Raw genomic sequence first — 24,389 nt, 5'->3', positions numbered from 1 at the left:
TGAAGATTACAATTCTTCAAAAATGTCCAATAAAAGGAAAAGAGACGAATCCTATGAACATTGCAACAATATGAATGAGTGCGATGATTCAACTCAATGTCTTGCAGATTTTATCATTCCAGGAGACATTCCAGGAGACATTCAAAACTATTCGTATGTTTTTGGTGAAGAAGTGTTTTCAGAATATTTTGGCAAAGAATCAACCTTTGATGATAGGAAGAACAATGAACAATTTGAGTTGCAGGATTCAACTGAAAGTATAGTTGAATTAGTGATTCTGGGAGATATTCCACCTATGGAGTCATTAATGATAACAAATATTTATTCATTGGAAGATTTTTTTACAGATATATAAACACTATTTCTATTAAACATGTGTATACAGGAAGTGTGTAATTTCATAATAAACATTGAATTTAATTAATTATATCAACATGTTAAATTAAGTGAAAATAATTTTTTTACTAGCAATTGATCTCAATTCTTGGTTAATTACCTGCTTAATGTTAATATGAATAAGTTTTAATAATATTCTAAACAAAAATTGGTTAAAATTTTCTCCATGATTGTGGATCAATTCTACTTAATTATATAAAGTAGTTAATATCATAAACAACTAAATCAGTTAATTAAATAATTGTAAATCAAAATACTATATTATACGTTATGAAAAATATAATATCAATGCCTTATCTTAAAATAATATGATATAATTTTTCAATAACACTTTTATTAATGTTAACAATAAAATTTCACGTAGACAAATAAGATGACGAGATAATATAAATTTAATTGTGAAAACAAATAATATAAATTTAATTAAAAAGTACTAGTAGAAACAAATGTATTATGTGCATTCACTTTTTCTTATGATAATAAAAAGTAAAATTGGTAAAATAATTATTTTTATTTAAAAATGTACTTAAATGGTAAAATTAAAAGTAAAATGTGTAGAAAAAAGGGAATCCTCCTTATGAATAGTATAGAATAATGTAGATATAAAAATTTAAAAATTCAATATACTAAATTTTTTTATAAAACATTTTAATATCATTTTTATTTTTTATTACTCATAAATCCTCTCACTTCTTCACAATGAAAAACATATATATATATATATATATATATATATATATATATATATATACCAAAATGTTTTAACTTCGGCAACCACTTTATCAGAGTAATGTTACTGCACAAAATTAAGAATGTTGCTGCATAGGTTCATATTGAACCTAACAAGATTAGGAAATGTTAGTGATGAGCAAGGATCAAAACTCTTGGATTATATGTTATTGTTCAAACTGAACTAGTTAAGTGTGCCAATACTTCCTATCGACCGAGAAATGACAAACTAAACCCAGCAACAGCAAAAACACAAAAAAAAAAAAATATTTATAGGGATAAGAAATGAAGGAATAGCATAGTTCAACACTGCAAATCAATCTATATAAAATTGAATGCTATGCTTCTCCGCTACCTACACAAACCACACCATGGCAGTTCGTTCATTAAGGATTGTCTTCTTCACTCGAGACAGGTACATTTCCTCTAAGTAGTGTGTTCTTCAGCATCTCCATTTTCACCATCTTCAGCAGCCGCTGCAGCCATCAACTCATCGAAGTTTGCAGTCTTCCCCAGCAATATTTCAATCTAGACACGATTTATCACCAGAAGTATTTTACAAGCCATCAAACAGACTCAATAGGTTGGAAAGAATTCATAGAAACACTTCCTAATGTAAGAAACATCCTAATGTAAGAAAAAATAAAGTGTTTTTTTCCTTACCTTGGCCTTCTGGACGGGTCTTCCTCTGGAATCATCTTTTATGTCAACGGTTGATGTCATGATTTCTGCCAAAATATTCCATCAGAATCAAGTTTTATTTTTCAATAATTAGAGAGAGCCGATGGGTGAAAGGGAGACATTTCCAAGAAAGAGGATATGATATCTCACTCTTTTCAACAGCAAGCCCATTGTTTTTCAAGATTTCAGCAACAGTAACCACTGTAGCAATAGCTGGACAAAAAAGTAAATAAAGAAAGATATGAGAGATAGGTTAAAAGGAATGACTATACATAAATCACGTAGTGGATCCAGTCTTCTTGGTAATCTTAATTGTGAATATCATTCTGCAATGTCATCGAATAAGTGTATTATACTTGAATCCAAAATTAAAACTATAAGATGAAGTTCAAATTTGAATGGCCCATAGAGTAGAACTTCAGGTTAGTCAGATGTTTATACATATACATACATCTCGGTTAAACAAATAACACACTGTTTATCATAACTCCAATGTTTGTTTATGCTTACATCAGCAAGATCATGCAACCTTCAGCTCTTATTTGGGAGCATAACCGTGCATCCAGCATTACAAGTAAATTTTGAAAAATGTGTGAACAGTTATAGACCACACTACACTTAAATGTAAGTCATAACTCGTAAATAGACAGTGGTGAGGGATAAGCAATGCAGAGGAGAGCACTGGTAAAGGGGAAGGAAAAGAAGAACAATTACCAATCCGGATGGACAAAGGGAATATTTTTCTAATTCTATAAAATCATTTCAAATATTACTTGGGTGCATTAACAAAACTTCTAAGATTTTTTTTTAATATTTGGGTGAAGACATTTGGTTCAATTCCAACAGAATAACTTCTATGAATATATTACTTCTCTTCACAAATAAGATAATCTCAGGAGAGTAAAGTTCTTTTCTTCTGTTTGAGAAAGATGTAACACGCTAAAGAGATGACAAAAAATAAATAGCAGAAGAAAAATAAATAACACATCAACCTGCCAAAGCATTAAATCATTTGTGAATCTGCCTAAAACAAATTACTACTTAGGTGGCAATGCTCACGGAAAGCAAACCCAACATGAAAAAATGTGAAAAAATAAAAAAAGTTCAAGACATTATACCCATTCCCAGAGCTGAGAGCTCGACCTCGTTATGCTGTTGCATGTATCTCTGAACAAAAAATCAGATAAAAAAAATTAAACAAAACAAAATCAAATAAAATCAGAATCCAACATGTGCACAGAAATTAAACAAAACCCATGGCTGAAGAAATGACGAATATCGAAAGGGAAATGAGTACCTTGGCGAGATTGACGTAAAAGAATAGAGGCTTTTTGGTATTTGAGACCTGGATACGATTCTTCTTATACGTTTCAGTGATATTGATGTTGTTCACTCCCTCAGTGATTGCTTCCATTGTTTGCTGTTGTTGTGACATTGAAGCAACTGCTACACAAAACAAAAGGATCAACAACAAGAAACCCTAATCAACCAAATGTTCCCCAAATCTGAATCTACTGTCTTCTTCTGATCTCATGTGTTGGAGGGACAAAGGCCTCCAAATATTAGATGAAGTGGCCCATTACTATTACTGGGCCTTGTTCAAAACAAAATTGTTTTCCTTCAATTTAAATTTCAAATATTAAAATTGTTCAAATATAATATTTTAGAGACAGAAAACGTGTTTACGTTTCAAATTTATAATTGTTGTAATAACTTAATAAAAAATACAACATATAATCCAAATAACCCTACATAACTTATATTTCTTCGTCCAAAATAATAACAACCTGTGTTTTTTAAAAAAAAAAAAATACCAGACTTTTTAAAAAAAGTTATACGAGAAAAACATACAGATAAATTAAATGACTGTTATATAAATTAAAGTTAACTTATGCACAAATTAAAAAAATTATAAAAGTGATACGAATTTATATAAATGAAGTCAAATCAGTTTTAATTTCAAACTATTATGGGCCTTACAGTGGGTCCACATGCAAAGTTTTGCAAGTGGGTGAACAAATTCAGAACTGGAATAAGGGTGTAGAATGGGTCAAACATTCATGCCAAGACCCGCGTAATTCTCCACTATTAAAGTTCTACAAAATAAGCTTCTTCTTTTTTTCAATATTAGAGTAGTTTTAAACTCTTACATATATAAATATATTGGTCTAACATGTATTGTTAGAGTCTAAATTCATCTAATCAGTGCATTGACAAACTCAAACTCATTTAATGTATTGTTAGACTCGTTCAATCAATGTGTGAACATACTCGTCAAATGTGTATTGTTAGATCGTCTAATTAATATATGGACAAAATTATCTAATGTATATTTTAAAACTCGTCCAATCAGGGAATGAATAGAGACATTTGATGTGTATTGGTAGACTCGTCCGATCAATACATGAAAAAAGTTATCTAATATGTGTTGCTAGGCTTGTCTAATAGGCATAAGGACACGACAAACCTGTATAAAGTGTACACTTGTTCAATGTTTAATTCATGTATATTTAGACTTGTGTAATATGTATTGCAAAACTTGTCTAATAAGTAAATGAACAAACTTATGTAATTCTTATTGATAGACTCATTTAATTAGTGAATGGACAAAGTCATCTAATCAATGTACGTGCATACTCACTTAATGTGTATTGCAAAAATTGTCTAATTAGTGAATTGACTAACTTGTCTATTGTGCATTAATAGATTTGTATAATTTGTGTATGCACAAGCTTGTGCAATGTATATTGCCACACTTGTCATATTAATGTATGGATAGACTCGTCTAGTATTTGCTACTAAATCGTTTAATCAATGTATTATGGATAGATTCATCAATTTATATTGTTAAACTTGTATAATAACTGCATTGATAATCTGGTTTAATATTTGTTAATTATACTCATCTAACAAATGTATTCCTAGACTTATATAATTAATGTATGAAATGACTTATATAATGTTTTTTATTATACTCATCTAATCAATGTATGAACAAACTTGTTGATTGTGTATTGTTATACTTGTCTAATAATTTTTGTTATGGACAAACTCGTCTAATACATATACTGCTAGACTCATTTTTTTTTGTATTCGTCTAGTGTGTTGTTAGACTTTTCTAATTAATGTACGTCTAAGATATATTTATAGACTCATCTACGATAAAAAAAAATAGTTTGTTAAATTTCACTTTTCATTTCGGTATTATTAAAGTCTTAAGCTCTACATTTTAAGTTGAAAATAGTAAAAAGTGCATGCAAAAAACATAAAACAAAATTCATAATATTAAATTTTTGATTACAAATATATAATTTAAACATTTAAAATGAACTATTAAGTATAATACTCTAATTTATTTTGTTACTGTAAGGCCCATTAATTTTGGCTTACTAATTTTCTGCCCTCTTGTGTTTGGGCCTAGAGTTGGCCCAATTGATAAAACCCCTTTCAGGATGCCCTAACCCTCACTTTGCACTCTTGCAGAAAAATCCAGCAGTCGTCACTCTCCTTACCCCTCACAGAACGCTCTGTTAGGGTTTGCCTAAGGTCCCTTTCGAGCTAGCTCAGACCAGTTCCTACTCCGCGTAAGTGCCCTCCTAGCTTGTATGTATTTTTCCTTGGCATTAAGTCCAGTCAGGTCTTTGTAACAAATTTCCCTTGGTTCTGTTCCTCCACTGTTTTCCAGCTCTTTAGCTGTTCTCGGGACAACAGTACTAGCTATCGTGCTGCCAAGACTTCCGTTAACCCTTCCTCCAGGTACGGGAAGTTAGGGTTTCCAGTTCTGTGTTGTTTTGACTTGTTTGTGGGTTGGTTACTAATTGTATGGTTAAATTCTTCGTTTTGATGCGTGAAAGTACTCTGTATGATTGGTTGGTCTATAAAACATGCGCTTTGTAGGTGCGAACAGTGGTGGACACTGTTAGACTCGCCCAGGCGAGCTTGTCTCGCCCAGGCGAGATGTGCAAAGGCTCGCCCAGAGCTTCCTGCACGAGTGGTCGCTCAGGCGACCAGGGTGTGTTTTGAGCGAGCACACAACTCGTCCAGGCGAGAGGGATCTCGCTTAAGCGAGATCCCGCGTTGCCTTTTTGTTCCTGTTGAGCCCTCGCCTAGGCGGAAGGGGACTCGTCTGGGCGAGACTGTCTCGCCTGAGCGAGATCCCTCAACCTTAGCAAGGTGCTGGGCGAGGCAGTGCTGTGATTGAATATTTGTTTATTCTCGAATGGTCTGTTTTGGTTGGGTCGGGAAACGCCTTTGTTGCAGGTGAATCAGGGGCGAGAGATGTTAATCTCGCCCAGGCGAGTTAGGTTCGCCTAAGCGAGCCTGACGAAGACTCGCCCAAACCCCATTGCGTGAAAGGTCACCCAGGCGACCCGTTCGAACGTTTGAGCGAGTGAACACCTCGCCCAGGCGAGAGGGGTCTCGCCTAAGCGAGATCCCGTGATGTTCCCTGGGTGCTTCATCGAACCCTCGCCTAGGTGAAGGGGGGGCTCGCCTGAGCGAGCACGTCTCGCCCGAGCGAAACTCCTCAGCCTGAGCGAGGGATTGGGCGAGGCTGTGTGCTGTTTGGGTGCTTGTTTATTCTTGGATGATTGATATTGGTTTAGGTATGAATTGTATGATGAGAAACATGTATATAATGGAGTATTATGTATGCTTGGCATGAATTATGAATTGCGTATGACGGGTTGGGTGTGATCATGGCATGTAAAATGAATGAGTGGATTGAACCAAAAGGAACACGTTATTGATATGAGATGAGGCCCTAGATTCATGGGGTGGTGATGATCAGAGGTATGGATTTGAAACACGATGCGTATGAGGAATTAAGCTCAGGGGTTGGTATGGAAATGTAAATATGATTTGATGTTCTCTTATTGCTGAGTTATGAATGTTGGTCCGTGTCAGCGTGTAAATTCCTTGGGGCCTCTAGGTGAGACCTCCGAGGTCGCGCTTCAGTGGTCGGGACGTAATTCCATGGCCCCTGTTAGTGGGTGTCCATGGTGGTGCCCCATCTGTATAACTAGGTAAGGATTCAAGGTAAGGACTGCATCCTGACACTCTAAGGGGCCAATTAGTCTCACTTAGAGCGGACTGATCCCTGTGGTGAGAGTAGCAGAAGGCCTGAAATTCATCAAGGGCTAACCTTGTGGTGAGGAGATTTGATTCATCGTAACACTTGTAACACATAGCTCGGAGATGAGCAACTCAGAGTCGAGCAGGGGTATCCACCACAAGTGCAAGCATCCGTTGAATCCGACTAAGTTATACGTATCCGGATGAGTCGAGTCGAGTCGTAGTGTATTGAATGAAGAGTCATGACATGCTTGGTTGTTATATGGATATGGGATGATGATAGTGTACTTGACTGTGTGAGGAATATGTGTTGGCTCTAGCTTACCCGTTTGTTTGTATGGTTGTATTGTATGTGGTTGTTCTTCTTGCGATGATCATCAATTTAATTGATGGGAGCAGATGGGCGAAGTTCTCGTGGTCAACAGGGGAATGGTGATTCCACCGCTTAGCCGTCTGGGCTGGATCTTACACTTCTCTTCGTGATGTCTTCTTTAGGGCTATGGCCCCTGTATTCGTTGTCTTTGGATTGTAAACTCTTAGTTAAACTGTTATCCTGCTTTTGTTGGCATCATGGTGTGCCTGTTTTTTGTAGGGGTGATGATGGGAACCCCAGTACTGCGTGATTTTACTATCTTATGTGTGACGTTTCCTTTGATTGTGTTTATAAATTAAATGGGACGTTACAGTTACAAATATTATTATTTAAAACCTTTACTAATTTTTATGTACACATGAAAAATATTCAACAACAAAAATATTAATATAATAATTTAATATAAATATAATTATCTATCGTTCTCTCTAAGATAAAATTATTACATGACAATTTATTTGTATGATATTATAAATAATTTGTATCATTAATAAATATATACTATTATTTTTAATAATATTATTTTAAAACGAAAAAGTAAAATATAATTTTATAAACTTAATTTTATTAAATGATTAACTAATTAAAAATCATAAAAGGATAATATTAAAATTTAAAAATAGTACAAAAAAATAAATTAATACTATAAAAGTAAATTATTTTTAATACTTTATTAAATGATAAAGTAATAAGAAATTACAAAAGGATATAATTAAAAATTAAAAAATTAATATAAAATATATTTCTAACTTTAGAACAAATCAATCTAAAAGGAAACAAATAGATAAAAAAATAAAATATACCACAAAATAAATATAAGTAAAAAACAAATTAAGTATGTATTAAAAGACTAATTAATATTACACTTCTCAGTAAAATAAATATGAATAAAAAAGTAAATTTGTTAAAATCGTCTTTTCTCTTATTATTGTAGAGAATAGATAATAAAAATAAAAATAAAGTGAAATATATCAGAACAGATAAAAAAATAACTATTGATAAATAATGAAAAAGAGAAGAAACAAAGACATATAATTTTATAAAAAATTTGTAAAAGTAACGGTCAATTTTAAAAAATTTAATAAATTATTATATTTAAAAAGTAAAATCGATATTTTGAAAAGTAAAAGAAAAATCCTTTTATATATTGTTCTAGATAAATCAATTATCTGACAAGACATCAACTTAGAAAGTTAGTGCGGAACAAATTTTGACAATTGTTCGATTTTGTAGTACATTTATATTTCATTGAATGTAATAATAGATCTCAATAATGTTATCTAAAAAAATTGAATTAGAATAATTATAATTAAATGTTAATGAAACATACAAAATTCATGCTAAATTTATATGTTAGGGTTTGGAGAAAAACCTAATTTTTGAGCGTTGATTGTGAAAGGGAACATAAAGTGGTTATTACTGATAGATAAATGGTTGGTGAAATAAGTAGGAAATGTATTGACAGATAACATGTTTGATGAAATGCTTACCGTTTAACCTAAAACCTAAAACGAGTGGTGGAGGGAATTCAGAAAAACTGGGTTACTAGATAAGGAATGTTTAACGATGCTGCAATTGTTTTCGATTGAATAAAAGAAAAAAAAAAAAGGTATTTGTGGTTCCAATTTATTCAGTTTGGTTCAGATGAAATATGATCAATGATTTGACAAATATCTAACTTTAATATGTTAATATGATAAATAAATTATATTTTTTAAATTATTTAATTTGTATTTGTGATTTTGATCTTTGATCTCTTGATTTTGTATGTGTTCCACCATTCAGATTTATTCAAAATGCCTTAAAATATCTGAATTATATATGAAAATATGAAATGCAAAATTGGACATTGAACATTGAACTTAAAATGCATAATTTAAAAAAAAAATGTAAATAAGCTTCGTATGATTAACATCACGTGCTTTATTGGAAGAAAGAAAGAAATTTTGAAAATACATGTTATATTTAGAATAAGAAATATATTGTTTAGCAAAAAATTTCAAATTGCAGTTGAAAAATAACTATATTTTGATAATATTTTTTATTTACAATACTACTTTTGATATTATTTTCTCCTGTATAAGTTCAGAAGTATTCTCTTATAAATTTCTCTAAATTGGTACATTTTAAGAAAGTAAAAAAAAATTAAGATTTTAAAATAAAATTAAAGACATAAATTATAAATATTTGTATCAAAATAAACAAAATTAATGACAAAAATAAGAAATAATTGAATTAGACAAAAAGATGTTGAAAATTGACTTCACTGAGCATTTTAATTCAATACTTATTCAATGATTTTGATTACTCAATTATTCTAAAATATTTAAAGAAAATCTCATTTCTATTGTGAACTTTGTTTAACAATTAAAACATTAATATTAGGAAAGTTAAAAATTAATTAATTGACACAATATATCCTCATTGTTAAGGAATGATATCGATATTTTCTATTTACATCGTGATAAAAACAAGATTTTCCAATTCGAGATAAAATTATGAAATTGTGGTTCAGTTAATCATGGTTGAATAAACATTAAATATAAAGTAAAATTAATAAACTGAATTATTTATTATTTTTGAAGAAGAAAATAATGATTTTATAACTTAAATAACTACATCATAACGAGAGGATGTTTAGTTGTTCACTGCTCGTTCAAAAAATCCTCTTCCTAAAATTATTTATTAAAATAAAATTATAATAAAAGTCATTCGTACATAATTAAATAACAAAATAATAAAAGACAACCTAACAAAATGATAACTATCTAAATAAATGTCATATTGTAGTTAATAAACTGTTAAAACCATTCAAAGCAATGCTAATATAATTTTTATTTGATTTTCATTACATAATTTATTAAAGTTTTTTTTTTTTTAAATATGCTTTTGGTCCTGAACTTCTCGTGAAAATTGGAATTAGTCCATTTTAAAAACTTTAAATAAATTTAGTCCTACATATTTTTAAATGTGTAGATTTAGTCATTTAAATCAAATTTGTTAAGTTTATTTGATGTTTCAAACATTTTTTTCAACTAACATTGAAGTGTACATTTTTTTTAAATGTGTGAATTTAGTCCTTTAAATCAGATTTTGTAAGTTTGTTTAATGTTTCAAATGTTTTTTTCAACTAAAAGCGGAAGTGTGTCAAAAACGATGTAAACAAACTCAAATTCTACCATTAAACGCGTTTGAAATGTCAAAATAAACTTAACAAAATTTTATTAAAAAAATTAAATTCACATTTTTCTAAAGTTGAAGAACTATATTGAGCCAAAATTTTCCTGGCAAACTAATTTCAAATTTGACTTGTGGTTAAGAAACCAAAAACATATTTAACTTTTTTTTTCTTTTAATTATAGCATTCTCCATTTATATTTTGAACTTTGCTAATTTTTTTTACCTGAAATAATATCTTTTATCCAACATACCTTTTTTTTTTAAATGTTCACACATTAAAAAGAAGAGATGAAACGGTTGTTATTTAGATATTTAATGAATTATGATGTTGGCCTTTTGCCCTGGCATAAACTAAATTAATGTTTTCTTTTTCGGAAAGGTACTGTTTTTCAAACTAGTGGATGACACATTTTAAAGTCTAATTAATGTCATCAAATTTAACTTTTATGTCAATTCAAAACGATATCAGAGGATACCAAATTATTTAAATTTTAAATTATGTTTTATTTATTTTCTTTCTTATTTCTTCTTAAAAACATTGTCAAACAATGAATTGTAGCATGATAATTACATTCTAAGAATACGACATTATGCTTCAAATTAATGTATGAAAATGAAGCACATTGCTCTTGTCTCGATCATGATATTCTAAAAATTATAAATGAAAATAAACGAAAAATAAGTGAATATAATCGAAATAAATCATATGTCATATTTATTAGGTATAGTATTTGTTATATATCGTTAATGTCAATTAGTAAATCACATATAACAGATACTTCTTTACGTATTTATTAAATTTTTGACGACTTTTCACAAAAAAATCGTCAATCAAACTTTTACAACATCTTCTAGTTTGAGTGATATACTCTTAAAAAAACACATTTTGCTTGAATAGAAATTAATATTATAGATGATAAGGGCATGAATAGACATAATAGAAAAGGAAGAAAAATATTTAAAATGTCATTATATAATAAAACTTATATATTTTTATATTAAATTTTAATTCACTTATTTATTTATTTTTTATGTATTGTAATTAAAAACTCTTTTTAAACATTAATTGTTGCTAATTAATAATACACTTATTAGATGAATTTTTTGAAAGTCTTTAATGCATAACAAAATTAGTGAAATTTATGTAAGTTCTTATTAAGAATGACAAATGGATAATGTCTATAGCGTCTTTATTAGGTTATATTTTAAATAATATTTGTTTTAAATTAAAATAATTATATTTTAATTTTATATTTTAAATAATTATTAATATAAATTTAATTATTTAATTTTCTCAATAACTACTTTTTTTAAATTTAAATATTTATAATAAAAATTACCTAACAATAAAAATGATACAAATTACTTTTTAATTTTAAAAAATAGAATAAAAATAAAGTTAACACACTTATATATAAAAATAAAGTTAACACACTTAGTAAATATTTATTTTAGAGTAAAAATACTTAAAATAAAAAATTGCCTACCATAAGTGTTGTGATTCGTGCGTGCAAGCTCACGTGTCATGACCCCGCACGCACTGCCAACATCCTAGTCAGCATCGAGTGGTTGATGCAATCGACAAAATACGTATCTGACACGTACAAGGAAACTGACACGTGGCGCTCAACAAGAGTGTCTGTGATTCTATATAGAGCAGTAGCAGTTATGCCACTTCCGTGACAGTCTTTCTCCCTTCAAAGTTTTTTCATTTCTTTCGATTTCTTTCAATTTTCCATTCTTTCTGGTTTTTCTTTTTCTTTTTCTTTTTTTGTTGAAAACAGTTTCTGGGTTGACAATGAAGGACAACGGTGTTGAAAACCCTCTGCGCCTTCAGTCTGTGAATCATATCTCCCTCATATGCAGATCAGTGGAAGAATCAATGGATTTCTACCAGAATGTTCTCGGGTTTTTCCCCATTAGGAGGCCTGGTTCTTTTGATTTTGATGGGGCATGGTAATTACTTTCACACGCATCATCATCATCATAATCATCGTAATCAGAAACCATTAAGATCAAGATCCAATTTTTAAGTTAAAGAGACAGTTAATTAAGTGAACATACAGACATATTTTTCCCCAAATATATGTTGTTTTCTTATCCCAGATAGGGTTTTCTTTTTCTGTGTGTGTTTAATTCGCAGGCTATTCGGCTACGGTATTGGAATTCATTTGCTGGAAGCAGAGAACCCAGAAAAGTTGCCAAAGAAGAAGGAAATTAACCCAAAGGATAATCATATATCTTTTCAGGTCAGAATCATTGCACATCCATGGTGAAAAATTGAAAATCAACTTCACATCACGTTGGACATGATTCTAGGAAGATCAGAATTCAAGAAGTACATTGAATATGGATTAATCAATGATTTCTTTAAGAAAGAGAACAAAAGAAACATATATAAACACAAAGATCAAACAAAAGATAGACGAAATCATGATCTTTTCAGTATTTTCCATTTATCTCTTTCTACTTTGTATTTGCCTATACACTTCTGATATCTGACCACTTTTTCACAAAACGCACTCAAACTTTAGTGTTATGCAGCTATCATTAACTTTTGATATATCCATGTGAGACAAGTTTTTGCGTGCAATATTGTTTTTGCCTACACTTCTGAGTTTTCTCTTGCTCACTTTGGGAAGAGTAAGGACAAACGCAAACAAACACACACAAACACAAACACAAAGAAACTTATTATACATACTTGTACGCGAGTTTTAGTGTGTGGTGTAGCTGATTGGTAGGAAAATTTGTTTTGATGTGAAATTTATGATATGTGTGATTTGTGGTTGATCAGTGTGAGAGCATGGGAGCAGTGGAGAAGAAGCTGAAGGAGATGGAAATTGCTTGTGTGAGAGCAACAGTGGAGGAAGGTGGTATTCAAGTGGATCAACTCTTTTTCCACGACCCTGATGGATTCATGATCGAGATATGCAACTGTGATAGCCTCCCTGTGATTCCCTTGGTTGGTGAAATGGCAAGACCATGTTCCCTTGTGAATCTTGAGAAAATGCAGAATCAGCAGCAGATACAAAACATGCTTCAGCAACTGTGATGAGGATGATGATCCTGAAGTTCTTGAGTGGTGAATCTTGAAGAGAATATCCATAGGGATCAAGGAGCAGTTAAGTTAAACTTTTTTATGTAGCTGAGTTTTTAATTTATCATCGTGGTGTCTCTTTTGTTCGGTTTCTTTCTTCCATTGTGATATGATCATGAAATAAAATAACAAGCAATTTGGCAAACAGAGTAGTGCTTTTCCAACGATGCCAGTGTTCTAAAGTGGAGTTTTGCTTTAAAATAATGTAGTTTTTGTAAAGTACTTGCTTTGCGATAAACTTTGTGATCGAGTGATCCACGTTCACATCATAGCAAATGGGATGATTACATGTCATTTAATTACGGATAATTCTTCCAAAATGGACATTAAGTAATTAAATAATGCAGTCATATCTTATCTTATTCACCTTTTTAACTTTTAAGGTGATTAACATTCTTTGAACAATACACTTGTTATCAGTAAACAGTAAGAAATGAGAACTTAAATTTTAACTTTTAAAAGTAAAAATATTTGTTTAAATAAGTTTTCTTTGAATATGTAAAATCTTCTTCTCATGGGTTTATCTATTTTCAACTCACCGATCTATAATTTTAAGACAGGCAGTTTAAAATAATAAATTTATGAGTTTTTTGAGTAGAAAAACCAAATTGTACCCGTATTAATTTGTCACGACAAATACTCTTTAGCTTTGATATTATTCATCAGAGTTGACAATGGATTGGATTTTTAATGATCCGATTCACATTTATTTTCGATCCAAATAATTTGATGACATTTTCGATCCAAATAATTGGATCCACATCTATTTTGGATCGAAATCCAAATTTCGTATAGAGTCACGTCAACAGAGTCAAATACAATTATATTTGAACTAGTCTCCGTCTTGACCTTTAATCTAACTTAATTAAAAATATAAATTGAAATCTTGGATTGGATATTTTGAATTATCCATTCTGAAAATCTAGATTTAGAGAATCTAGATTTAGAGAATGAATATCCAATTCATACAATATATAAAATGTAGATCAGAAAATCCAGATTTAATAAAATAGATTTTAAATAGATTAAATTTTTAATAAAATGAATATTAAATGGATTGGATTTTTTACCGGTCCTAATTGATTAATTTTGTCCAACCTAGAATGTTTAAAGAATGAGTTTATGAGTAGAAAAATCAAACTTTACTTATATTAGTCTCTCACAAAAAATAATCATTAGTTTTGATATTATTATTGAAATTATTGAGGAAAGAATTCATCTTACAAATACAATATCATAAGTCTCATAATACTCATGAATTTATTAATAAGAAAATTTATTAAGAAAATACAGTACCAATAAAATTTTAATCTAATACAAATAAGAGATTGATATAATTTCGACCAAAAACTATTATAATTTTCTAATTTGCTAATGTAGGACTTAGATAAATGTTCTATCTTAACTCCTCTCTATCTATTTCTTTAATTTCATTTAATTTATATATTAAATATGTAAACTCTATGTATTTAGTTTTTATTTATTTATTTAAGTTATTGATTCATTAGGTCCATTCTTATTTATTGATTAAAACTTTTACCTAAAAAGATAAACTAATGAAGTGATTAGAAACGTGAGAGCTGCAAACTGAAACACTTTTTAAAGAACAAATATAAGAAAATGTTGCAGGTTAGGTAACCCTGATAATCAGCATCTTTTGTCGCGTTTCCGCATAAAAGGATTTGGTGGACCATTCTGATTCCTTCACTCTCATTTCCCATTGGTGAAGACATTGGGACCACTGCTTAAAATCTTGTTCTGTCATTATTTTCATTCGTACAATTCTAGGTTCCTTCATTGCATTGTCCATCACGTTTTATTCCCATTCTACAAATTCTGAATCATCAATTTTTTTAATTTACATTTTAAAAAGACCCTTATGATTAAAATAGCTATTTCTTTCAAACTTTACATGTATAAAAATTAAACATCTATCTCAAACATTGCACATGCTAGATAAACGATAAGATAGATAAATAAGAGATAAAAAGAACTGATATAAGGGTGAAGGACTATAATTATCCACAACCTTATTTTATTCCTCATACCCTGTCAGAAGAATGTGTATAAATGCATGCTTTCAGCAGAAAAACAATGAACACAATTTACAGAAACAATACAGACATAACACTATGGATTAATTAACCTATTATGCATCACATATATAACACTATCTTATTTATGACAAATACTTGTGTGTCTGTGTCTGATATATGATGCAGCTAGTGTTCCCTGGAAATCGTTTGGTTGAGATTATCCATGGATTGGAGTCTCTGAAGTAGCAAATGGTGCCTGAAGTTCTTGATGAAGGCTTCAGCACAAACATTGATATCTTGATCAGTTGCATTCTTCTCTGCATTCTTTGCATGTCTCTCTTTCTTCTCTTCCTTTGGAAAATCTTCATGCTTCATGTTCTTCCTTCCCATTGTTGCTTCTGTGAAGTGTTGTTGTTCTGCAATATCTATTGAATGTAGTTGATGCTTTGTATATAACCTCATCAATGCTTCATTATATATATATACACATACCAAGCAAAAGAGAATATGTATACTTTTCTTTTCTCTTTCTTCTAACCTTCTTCACCTTTCAAAGTCAAAGATAGGTCACAAACAAATAACTAAAAGATGCTCAGAAGTTTCAAGCAGGTAAAATTTAGGTTTAGGACTTATAGAACTTTCTTCTTTAAGTATGTCTTCTTTTCATGAAAATCCAATATCATGTGATTCTATACTGTTTTTAATGGTGAATGAATGACCACAAATTTGACCTTGTACATGTATTCTCTGGTTGTAACAAAAAAAATTCAATTTTTGTTAGTGTTGTTTAAGACATGATTTCATTGACCCTTCAAAGGTTCTTGCTTTGTTGAGTCAAATAATATTGCCGCAACTTTAGTTTATTTTTGTAGAGAATCTTGTGTGCGTTTAAGACCATTGACAGATTAAGAAACTTTGACAAATGCTAAAAATTTAACATATGCTTCTACTTTTATTTGTTGGTTTGAGAAATAGAAAACAATGTTTCTGTTGAAAACTGTTAATATATTAAAAATTAAAAAACTAATGTGTTTATTCTTTGCATCAATGACAGGTTCAGATGCCATCAGATAATTCTCTACATAACACCATTTAATTAATGTTTATACATTTAAAACACACATCCTGCGCACCAAGTGTTTGTGACAATTTCTGCTAATGTTTCCTGAAAAGTAATAAACTATGATTTGCAGCAACATGGAATCTGCACCTACCTGCCTAACTTAAGATGAGCAGAGAGGAAGATAGATACAGAGCATGCAATTAAAGAAGTTCCTCCAAGAAATATACAAAAATATAGCATGATTCGTTTACATGGTGATTCTTATACATACGTGGACTTCATTATGGAGGTATTGAAAATTTTTTTATGATCATGGAGTTTTCAGCAGGTTCCAGATTTCTCTACATTCAGTTGTAGAAATGTCAAAAATTTAAAGGTGTAATCTATCTTAATTATTTTGTAGCTAACATCCCATTGAAAAGTTCCTTCTTTATGCGGTTTCTTTGCATTTGGTGGTGGCTATTTAGCTAACCAATAGAAGAATCTTTAAAGCAAAATCTCATGTAACACAAAGCAGCTTTTATGCAGACATATGCATGTAATCACAGTAACGTGTTTGAAATCTGAAAAACATGATTTAACTGTTTTTTTCTTTTTATTCCTTATAACTACGAAATTTGATGGCATAAATATGAAAATGACTTGCACTCTATCCTGTGCTGAATAGGTTCCACTTTAATCCATATCCAATATTTATCTGCAGAAGGATAGGGGCATTTCTTCCAACAGCGTCACAGAACCCTCTCAAATTTATGAAGGAAACGGTAGAAAATTTTAGTGTGACAACAACTGCTAGTACTAGATAATAACTAAAACAAACATAACTTCAACATAAACATTACAACATATGAAACAAATATAACTTCGACAAAAACAACATTAAATCATATGAAACTAATGAAAGTAACAAAACAATAACTAAATTCATCAAATTTCACCCCTAAAAACTGATTTAATAAGTTTTGAGGCATAACAAGAAAGCCCAACAATTCGTTTTGGTCTGGTCCAGTGAGCCCATTCATATGTTATCCTAAAAAAACATTCATATGTTGTCTAATGAGTCCAAAAACAGCACAAGCCATAAACACTCTCTCTGGGGTGGTGGTTGGTGGTGAAATTTGCACAGCAATCTGCACAGAGCGAGAAAAAAAGGGCATGGAGGCCTTGCACTTGCACCGCGTGCTTCCCATGCCTGTTCCTCAAAACTCCATCTTTTGGCGTTCAATTGCTACCCAATTAACCACAATTCCCATTGCAAGGCCACCATTGCTTTGGAAATCAGCATCCACCTCCCAAATTTGCACCGCCAGAGCAGGGTGGTTTCTGGGTCTTGGAGCAGATACGAAGAAGACAAATTTACCTGACACCGTCAAAGCCGGTGACCCTGTTCTGCACGAGCCCGCTCGGGAAGTTGATCCCAGTGAGATAAAGTCGGAGAAAGTTCAGAAAACCATTGATGACATGATTCGGGTCATGAGGAAGGCTCCTGGAGTTGGTCTTGCTGCTCCCCAGATTGGAATTCCTTTCAGGGTCTGTTCCATTTTTCTTAATTTTGTGTTTTATATGTTCCCGATTTTGTGTCTTTTTCATTTTTACAATTGTACTCTAACTTGCAATGTTCTAGTAGTTTGATGTCTTAGAAAGTGTCTTGAAGGCTTACCTTGAAAAAAAATCTAAACTTTTCCGAGACAGTATTTTCACTGATGTTGGTTGCTGTTTTATTTTTTTAACAATATGCTGATAGATCAAAGCAATGAGGTTTATTGTGCTAGAATATCTATCACAGAACTATGTGGAGTTGTGTGAAAATATATTTTATTGCCTTTTCATATATGCAGATAATTGTTTTGGAGGATACCAAAGAGTATGTTAGTTATGTCTCGAAGGAAGAGGCTAGAGTCCAAGATAGAAGACCCTTTGATCTTTTGGTATGTGGATATGCAGAGAAAAGGAGAGTATTCAATTTAAATCTACAGTTTTACCCTTAAGTCTGTTACTTTAATACATCATTCATTAGTTCTCTTGAGGCAGGTCATCCTGAATCCCAAACTAGAGAAGAAGAGCAAGAAGACTGCTCTATTTTTTGAAGGGTGCTTGAGGTGTGTGCTTCTGTCTTTGCTAGACTGAAAATTTCATATCTGAGACGACAGTAGAACCTATCATACACTTCTTGTTACTCTTGGAAATTTGTGCATGTCTAAACATTTGACACTGTAGGCTATTGGTCCTTTCATGGGAAATGGCTATTTTTTTTATCTGAGACCAAAATCATGCACCATTTCTCTCAATACTACAAGAAGACCTAGTTATAAGATGCAGGAACTGAGGCAGGCAAACAATTTGACATTGTCTAATGATTTTGCTTAATGGCTAAAAGAGTATTGCTAATGCATAGCAATATTGGTTTTGGTAGAACTAACTTAAAGATGATTGTTGGCATATACATTGATGATTTCAAAATTTTAAATACTGATATGAATGTTTTTGATGTATTGCTCAAGTCTGGCATACTCCCCTTATGTATTCTGACTTGAAGCTGTATTTGTTTTGTTTTAGTAGTTTGATGTCTAATATTCTTGAGGTTTGTGGACATCCAAACTTGAAGCATTCCAAAATTATAATTTGTTAATTGTTGTGAGGTACCATGATTGTAATTCAAGAACATCGATGCAATTCCCAAAGGGATATGGTCTTAATCAGTTAATTTTATGCCATGTTTGAGTGAGATTTCTTCCAACCTGTTAGTACTCAAATGACTTACCGGATTATTTATGCTGGTAATAGCTCTTCCAATATAGTGTAAAGTCAGCATTTGAAAACCTAAAAGCAACATAGAAAAAATGGATATGGTCTTGTATGAGCAATCATATATGTTCTGTCCTTTTATCTACAGTACTATATACAGACATCCTAAACTGGTATATCATATGGACAATGGTATTTTGAAACCCAGAGAGTTTTAACTTTCATTTGACATTACCCTTTACTATATTCCACTCTCTTTTTCTTTATAAATACAAAAGTTTATTTTTTTAATGATCATTTTATCCCTACAGTGGCTTATCAGATGATTGTTTTTGGTGTCAAGTAACATTTTTCCATAACATTATGCAGTGTTGATGGGTTTAGAGCACTGGTGGAGCGATCCCTTGAGGTTGAGGTTACAGGTTTGGATCGCTATGGTGCACCAATCAAAATAAACGCTTCTGGGTGGCAGGCCAGGATTTTACAACATGAATGTGATCATTTGGATGGAACTCTGTATGTTGATAAGATGGTACCTAGAACTTTCAGAACTGTGGACAACCTTGACCTGCCTCTTGCTCAGGGATGTCCCAAACTTGGTCCTCGCTAACCCTACTTTTCAGCCTGCAATTGTCTCTGATAAGGAACTGAATACAGATTTCTGATTCATGTTAGTGACTTCTGTAAACCGTGAATGGAAACCAGATTCATTGCCACCATTTTTGCCAAGAGTAGCCATTGCACTAGACACTACCAATTAATGTTCAAGTTTCAATCTTGTATCATGTACTTTGGAAAGAAATTCTTAGTTGTAGATTATGAAGTTTGGTTATTGATGATGGGATGATACCTAGATTTTTCACTCCATTGTACTTATGAAAAGAAAATTTGGGTTTTCATTTGTCACCATTTTTGAGCAGTTACTTCATTGAGATTGAAACCTATGTTTTCACATGTTCCACTTCAGTTTCAACAGGGTAGGTTTTGATAGTTGTTTAAAGGTGTGTTGACAAGGATCCATAAATAGGAAGAACTTGAACGGAAAAAAGAAGATAACTTTTACTTTTTTTTCAACAAAAAAATCATTTTTAATATATAAAAACTGACATTTTTATACATACAAGTCCTTAAAACTCGTTTATTTTTAAACTTAGTGACCATTCTTTTTATGAATGTTACTAAATAGTAATAGTAATTAAATTATCACAGGAGAACAAAAATATCGATTAATATATTGTTAAAAAAAAGTAAATAATTTTAATCATGGACATTTTTTTTTGTCTGAACTTATGTTATCTTACTACATTCAGTGCATTTTATTCATTTACATTGAAGTTGTCAATTTCAAATTTTGTGATTAAATGCACTGAACCGATTCATCCCCTCTATTTCTATCAGAATTTGTCTGATATTATTCATATGGTATTAAGAACAGAACTACAATATTAAGAAAAAAAAAAAAGGCAATCTAAAGTTATTAGATTGTGCAGCTCTTTTAAGTAATAAAAGAACACTTGTTAGAAAATAAATTATAATTATAAATGTTGATTAAAAAATTAATAATTATGATTATAATTATAATTATAATAGAATAAATATGTAAAATACAATGTGAAATTATTGTACTTTCTTCTTCGTAAAAACAGATACCTAGAGGAAACAAAATGTTGGCTTTACAACATTGGAACATAAATGAAAGTAACGTTTGACGGTCAAATTTGGCGGCGTTGTTGTCTGTTTTGTGACCTAACAACAAATGTTTGAAACACATCCATCATTCAATGTCCAACGCCACCACAATCAAACAAATCCAAATTCTTAATAAGCATATTTCATTAATCCCACAATATACTTATCAAATGTGAAATTAAATAATAATAATAATAATCTGAAATTAACAGTTTGAAATTATCTCAATATAGTATGACTATAACAGTTAAAAAGTAAATTTTGAATTTAACTAGATTTTATAAAACTAATTAACTTGTAAAATTTATATCCGTATAGATACTACAAGTTATTGTTATCTTTAATTAATGTGAAACAAGTTAGTGCTAATGTTTTTTTCTGTCCGATGATTCTAGAAGAACAAGTAATTAGTGATCACAGAATCACGTCATGATTAAGTGATTGTCTTTTTCCTTTTTCTCTCTCGTTGTATGAACACTATATTTATTATTATATGATAATAAACCATGTTGATTTCTATTTGGACAATTTCGTTTTTTCAACTTTGTAATAAATTATTGGCTGTATATGATTAAGAGATCCAGCACCACCCATGTTGATGAATTCAATGCTCCGAAACAAATCAGCGTTTGATTTTTCTTGTTACCAACTTTTTATATTTTTTTAATAAATAAATTCTCTTGCTCTATGTCGTATAACCAGTCAACTTTATGTTCCGAGTCTTGACCACAGAAATAGTTCAAAATTATTTGACTAAACAACCACGCCACTGAAATATAAAAAAGAAAAAAAAAATCTAAATTTCCCAGTTTTGTGAAAAAAAATAAAATAAAAAAAGGTATTTGGATTGGATCATTGGATGCCATGATGTTTCACACCGAAGATTAAAGTTTAAAGACAGCAATAATTGATGAGTGGAATTATTAATTATAGCACATTCACAAAATAAATTATTATTAATAAAATAAAAAGGTAGCATGCATAAAGATTTTCCCAGATTAAGAAAAAAAAGGATTTTGCCACATTGATTGAATTCCCAAAATCAAGAGAAGAAATAGATGCTACCTCTGATTACTTTTTCATAGGTATAGCCAAAAAGGGTTGCTTAATCCCTGTCACAGCAACACTAATTTCTAGGTTATGCCATTATTGTTCATCAATCTACTGTCATATGCAGAAGAAGATAGAAGGAACAAGAAAACGATCACATGAAAATTTTAACCTTGTCTTGTCTTTCCTTCTGTTTGCAACTGATCACAGATTCACAATGAACAAAGCAAAAAACAACACAGAGGACAGAGATGGTTCTGAAGCATAATTATAGTGTTCTGAGATATTGAGATATTGCAATGTACTGAAGCTAAGTTTGAAAAAGCATAATCATGTGGAAGATATTAATGAAGATTCACTTTGTACAAGATCAAAATTCCAGGTCGATCGATCCACCAAGTATACACATAATTACAATCACAAACCATAGAGAATTGAAAAATGAAACAAGCAAAAAAAACTCGAAAGAGAAAAAAAAAAAACAGAGACCACTGCTACTATTCTCGGGGAGCAATCTCCGGCCACCGGAAAGAAAAAGACCTACCTGGAACGGTGCTTGGCGGTGGGCTTTGCGCGGCGGCGACCCTTTTCCCCTGTTTTAGAGAAAGCGGTGCAGAAGCCGCAAGCAGAGAGCTTTGGAGAGGGAGGGTCGATCGCCGGCGAGACTTTTCCCATGCGGTAGCCGCCGTTGGAGCGGGTTCTCTGGATGGCGGCGGTGGGTGGTGGTGTTGCTGTTTTTGCGTTAAGGTTGTCGGCAGCAGCCTTTTGGTCTTGGTTTTGGTCGTTGTTCAATTCAGCAGACACTAATTTGTCGTCCCAAACAAGCCCCGATGAACCTTGTCTCCTGAAAGACACCGCAGATCTTTGCAGACCAGCCATGAAGATGAAGCTTCTGTGTGTTCTTTCTCTCTGTTCCTCTGTTTTTCTCTCTCTGTATAAATGTGTGGATGTTTCTAGGTTTAGGTTAATTGAAGAGATTGTTGATGTGTGGGTATATATATATATATGTATATATATATAGGTGCGTGAGTTTTACTGTGAACGTTATTATTATGTAGAGAGCGATGACGATGGTGATGATGGTGAAGAAAAGGGTCACACAGAGGTGACGGAGTCAACCTTCTCTTGGGATTTTATATCTATTAATTATTATTCTAACACGTAAAATTTCTAAATAAATTTTAAAAATTAAACTTTTTTTCATACACTATTATATATATGCAAATAAATAATTATTGTAGACAGTTAGAGTAAACATAAGCGTGAATATTTTTTAAATATTTATAAATTATTTAAATTTTAAAAATTGTAAATAAAAGAGTAAAATTAAAAAAAAAAACGAAAGGTGTATATATTGTAAATATAGAGATATAAATATAATTATAGATAAAATAAATTTAGATATTGAAATAAAAAATATTATAAGTAATATTGTGTAAATAATATTATGAGTAATTCTTTAAATTTTAAAAAATAGTTACTAAAATGATGAAAGAGTAAATACTGTATAATTATATATTATTTTTAAATTTAAATATTTATTTATAATAAAAAAATTACTTTTTCAATTATATATTATAAATATAATTACTATTTAATGTAATAATGTTTGTTTATCTATAAATGTGAGTAGAGATTAAAAATAATTTTATTTTTCTGGACATTTAACTTATACTGATTTTGATGAAAAATGCTAACATTAAGCAGATATGAGTATATATATGGTTCATATATGATTTTTTAAATCAATTACAGAGACAAAATGAATTTAAATTCTTAGTTTGAAGATAAAATCGAATGTAGCTAGCTAAAGTCATAAATTTGGTTAAGCTGTTATCTTAACATTTGAGTTACTAAATATTCACTTTTTATATATTATTTCATAATACTTATAATTACATGTTTAATGTCGATTAAAAATATTTTATAAACATGCATCTCCAATTATAAATATAATTTATTTCACCTTTTCGAATCTTTTGAATGTTCCAACATTTTATTTTAGCTACTCAACCCAATCCTATCTAATAGTTGATTATCAATATTTTAAACTATTTATAAAAATTCGGATATATTTATAATATAAAATCGAAAGGAGCAAGATGCCAAATCGTAATCATATAATATTAAATAAACATATAATCTCAAATATGAAAATCCATCAGTTTGTACCTAATGATCTAATTGACGTGTATAATGAGTAGTTGAATGATGATAGTTAAATGAATCTATTTATAATAAATACAAATTAAACTGGCAATTTTTATGAAGTTT

At 30.7% G+C, this 24,389-nt stretch overlaps 4 protein-coding genes across 4 annotated transcripts; 2 read left to right on the top strand and 2 right to left on the bottom strand.

The window, feature by feature from the left end:
- Positions 1–1,258: 1,258 nt before the first annotated feature.
- On the bottom strand, positions 1,259–3,367 carry LOC114166112 (uncharacterized protein At2g34160-like). The gene is made up of 5 exons (XM_028050777.2): positions 3,104–3,367; positions 2,925–2,973; positions 1,957–2,019; positions 1,789–1,853; positions 1,259–1,653 (listed from the first exon to the last, which is right to left on the bottom strand). The coding sequence occupies exons 1-5, from the start codon at positions 3,239–3,241 to the stop codon at positions 1,552–1,554; spliced, it is 417 nt and encodes a 138-aa protein (XP_027906578.1). The 5' UTR covers positions 3,242–3,367; the 3' UTR covers positions 1,259–1,551.
- An 8,750-nt stretch (positions 3,368–12,117) lies between these two features.
- Positions 12,118–13,677, top strand: LOC114165863 (glyoxylase I 4). The gene is made up of 3 exons (XM_028050476.2): positions 12,118–12,388; positions 12,576–12,681; positions 13,230–13,677. The coding sequence occupies exons 1-3, from the start codon at positions 12,231–12,233 to the stop codon at positions 13,485–13,487; spliced, it is 522 nt and encodes a 173-aa protein (XP_027906277.1). The 5' UTR covers positions 12,118–12,230; the 3' UTR covers positions 13,488–13,677.
- Positions 13,678–17,684: 4,007 nt separating this feature from the next.
- Positions 17,685–20,282, top strand: PDF1A (peptide deformylase 1A). Its single transcript, XM_028050406.2, has 4 exons — positions 17,685–18,161; positions 18,470–18,559; positions 18,663–18,730; positions 19,746–20,282. The coding sequence occupies exons 1-4, from the start codon at positions 17,688–17,690 to the stop codon at positions 19,984–19,986; spliced, it is 873 nt and encodes a 290-aa protein (XP_027906207.1). The 5' UTR covers positions 17,685–17,687; the 3' UTR covers positions 19,987–20,282.
- Positions 20,283–22,426: 2,144 nt separating this feature from the next.
- LOC114166249 (MAPK kinase substrate protein At1g80180) lies at positions 22,427–23,193 on the bottom strand. The gene has a single exon (XM_028050961.2). It carries the CDS (start codon positions 22,992–22,994, stop codon positions 22,656–22,658), a length of 339 nt encoding a protein of 112 aa, XP_027906762.1. The 5' UTR covers positions 22,995–23,193; the 3' UTR covers positions 22,427–22,655.
- Positions 23,194–24,389: the final 1,196 nt, after the last annotated feature.

Source organism: Vigna unguiculata, chromosome 10, assembly GCF_037176805.1.
Source record: "Vigna unguiculata cultivar grain cowpea cultivar isolate G323 ecotype 2 chromosome 10, ASM3717680v1, whole genome shotgun sequence".
NCBI classification, from domain to species: Eukaryota; Viridiplantae; Streptophyta; class Magnoliopsida; order Fabales; family Fabaceae; genus Vigna; species Vigna unguiculata.
This window is presented reverse-complemented; position numbering and strand designations above follow the sequence as displayed.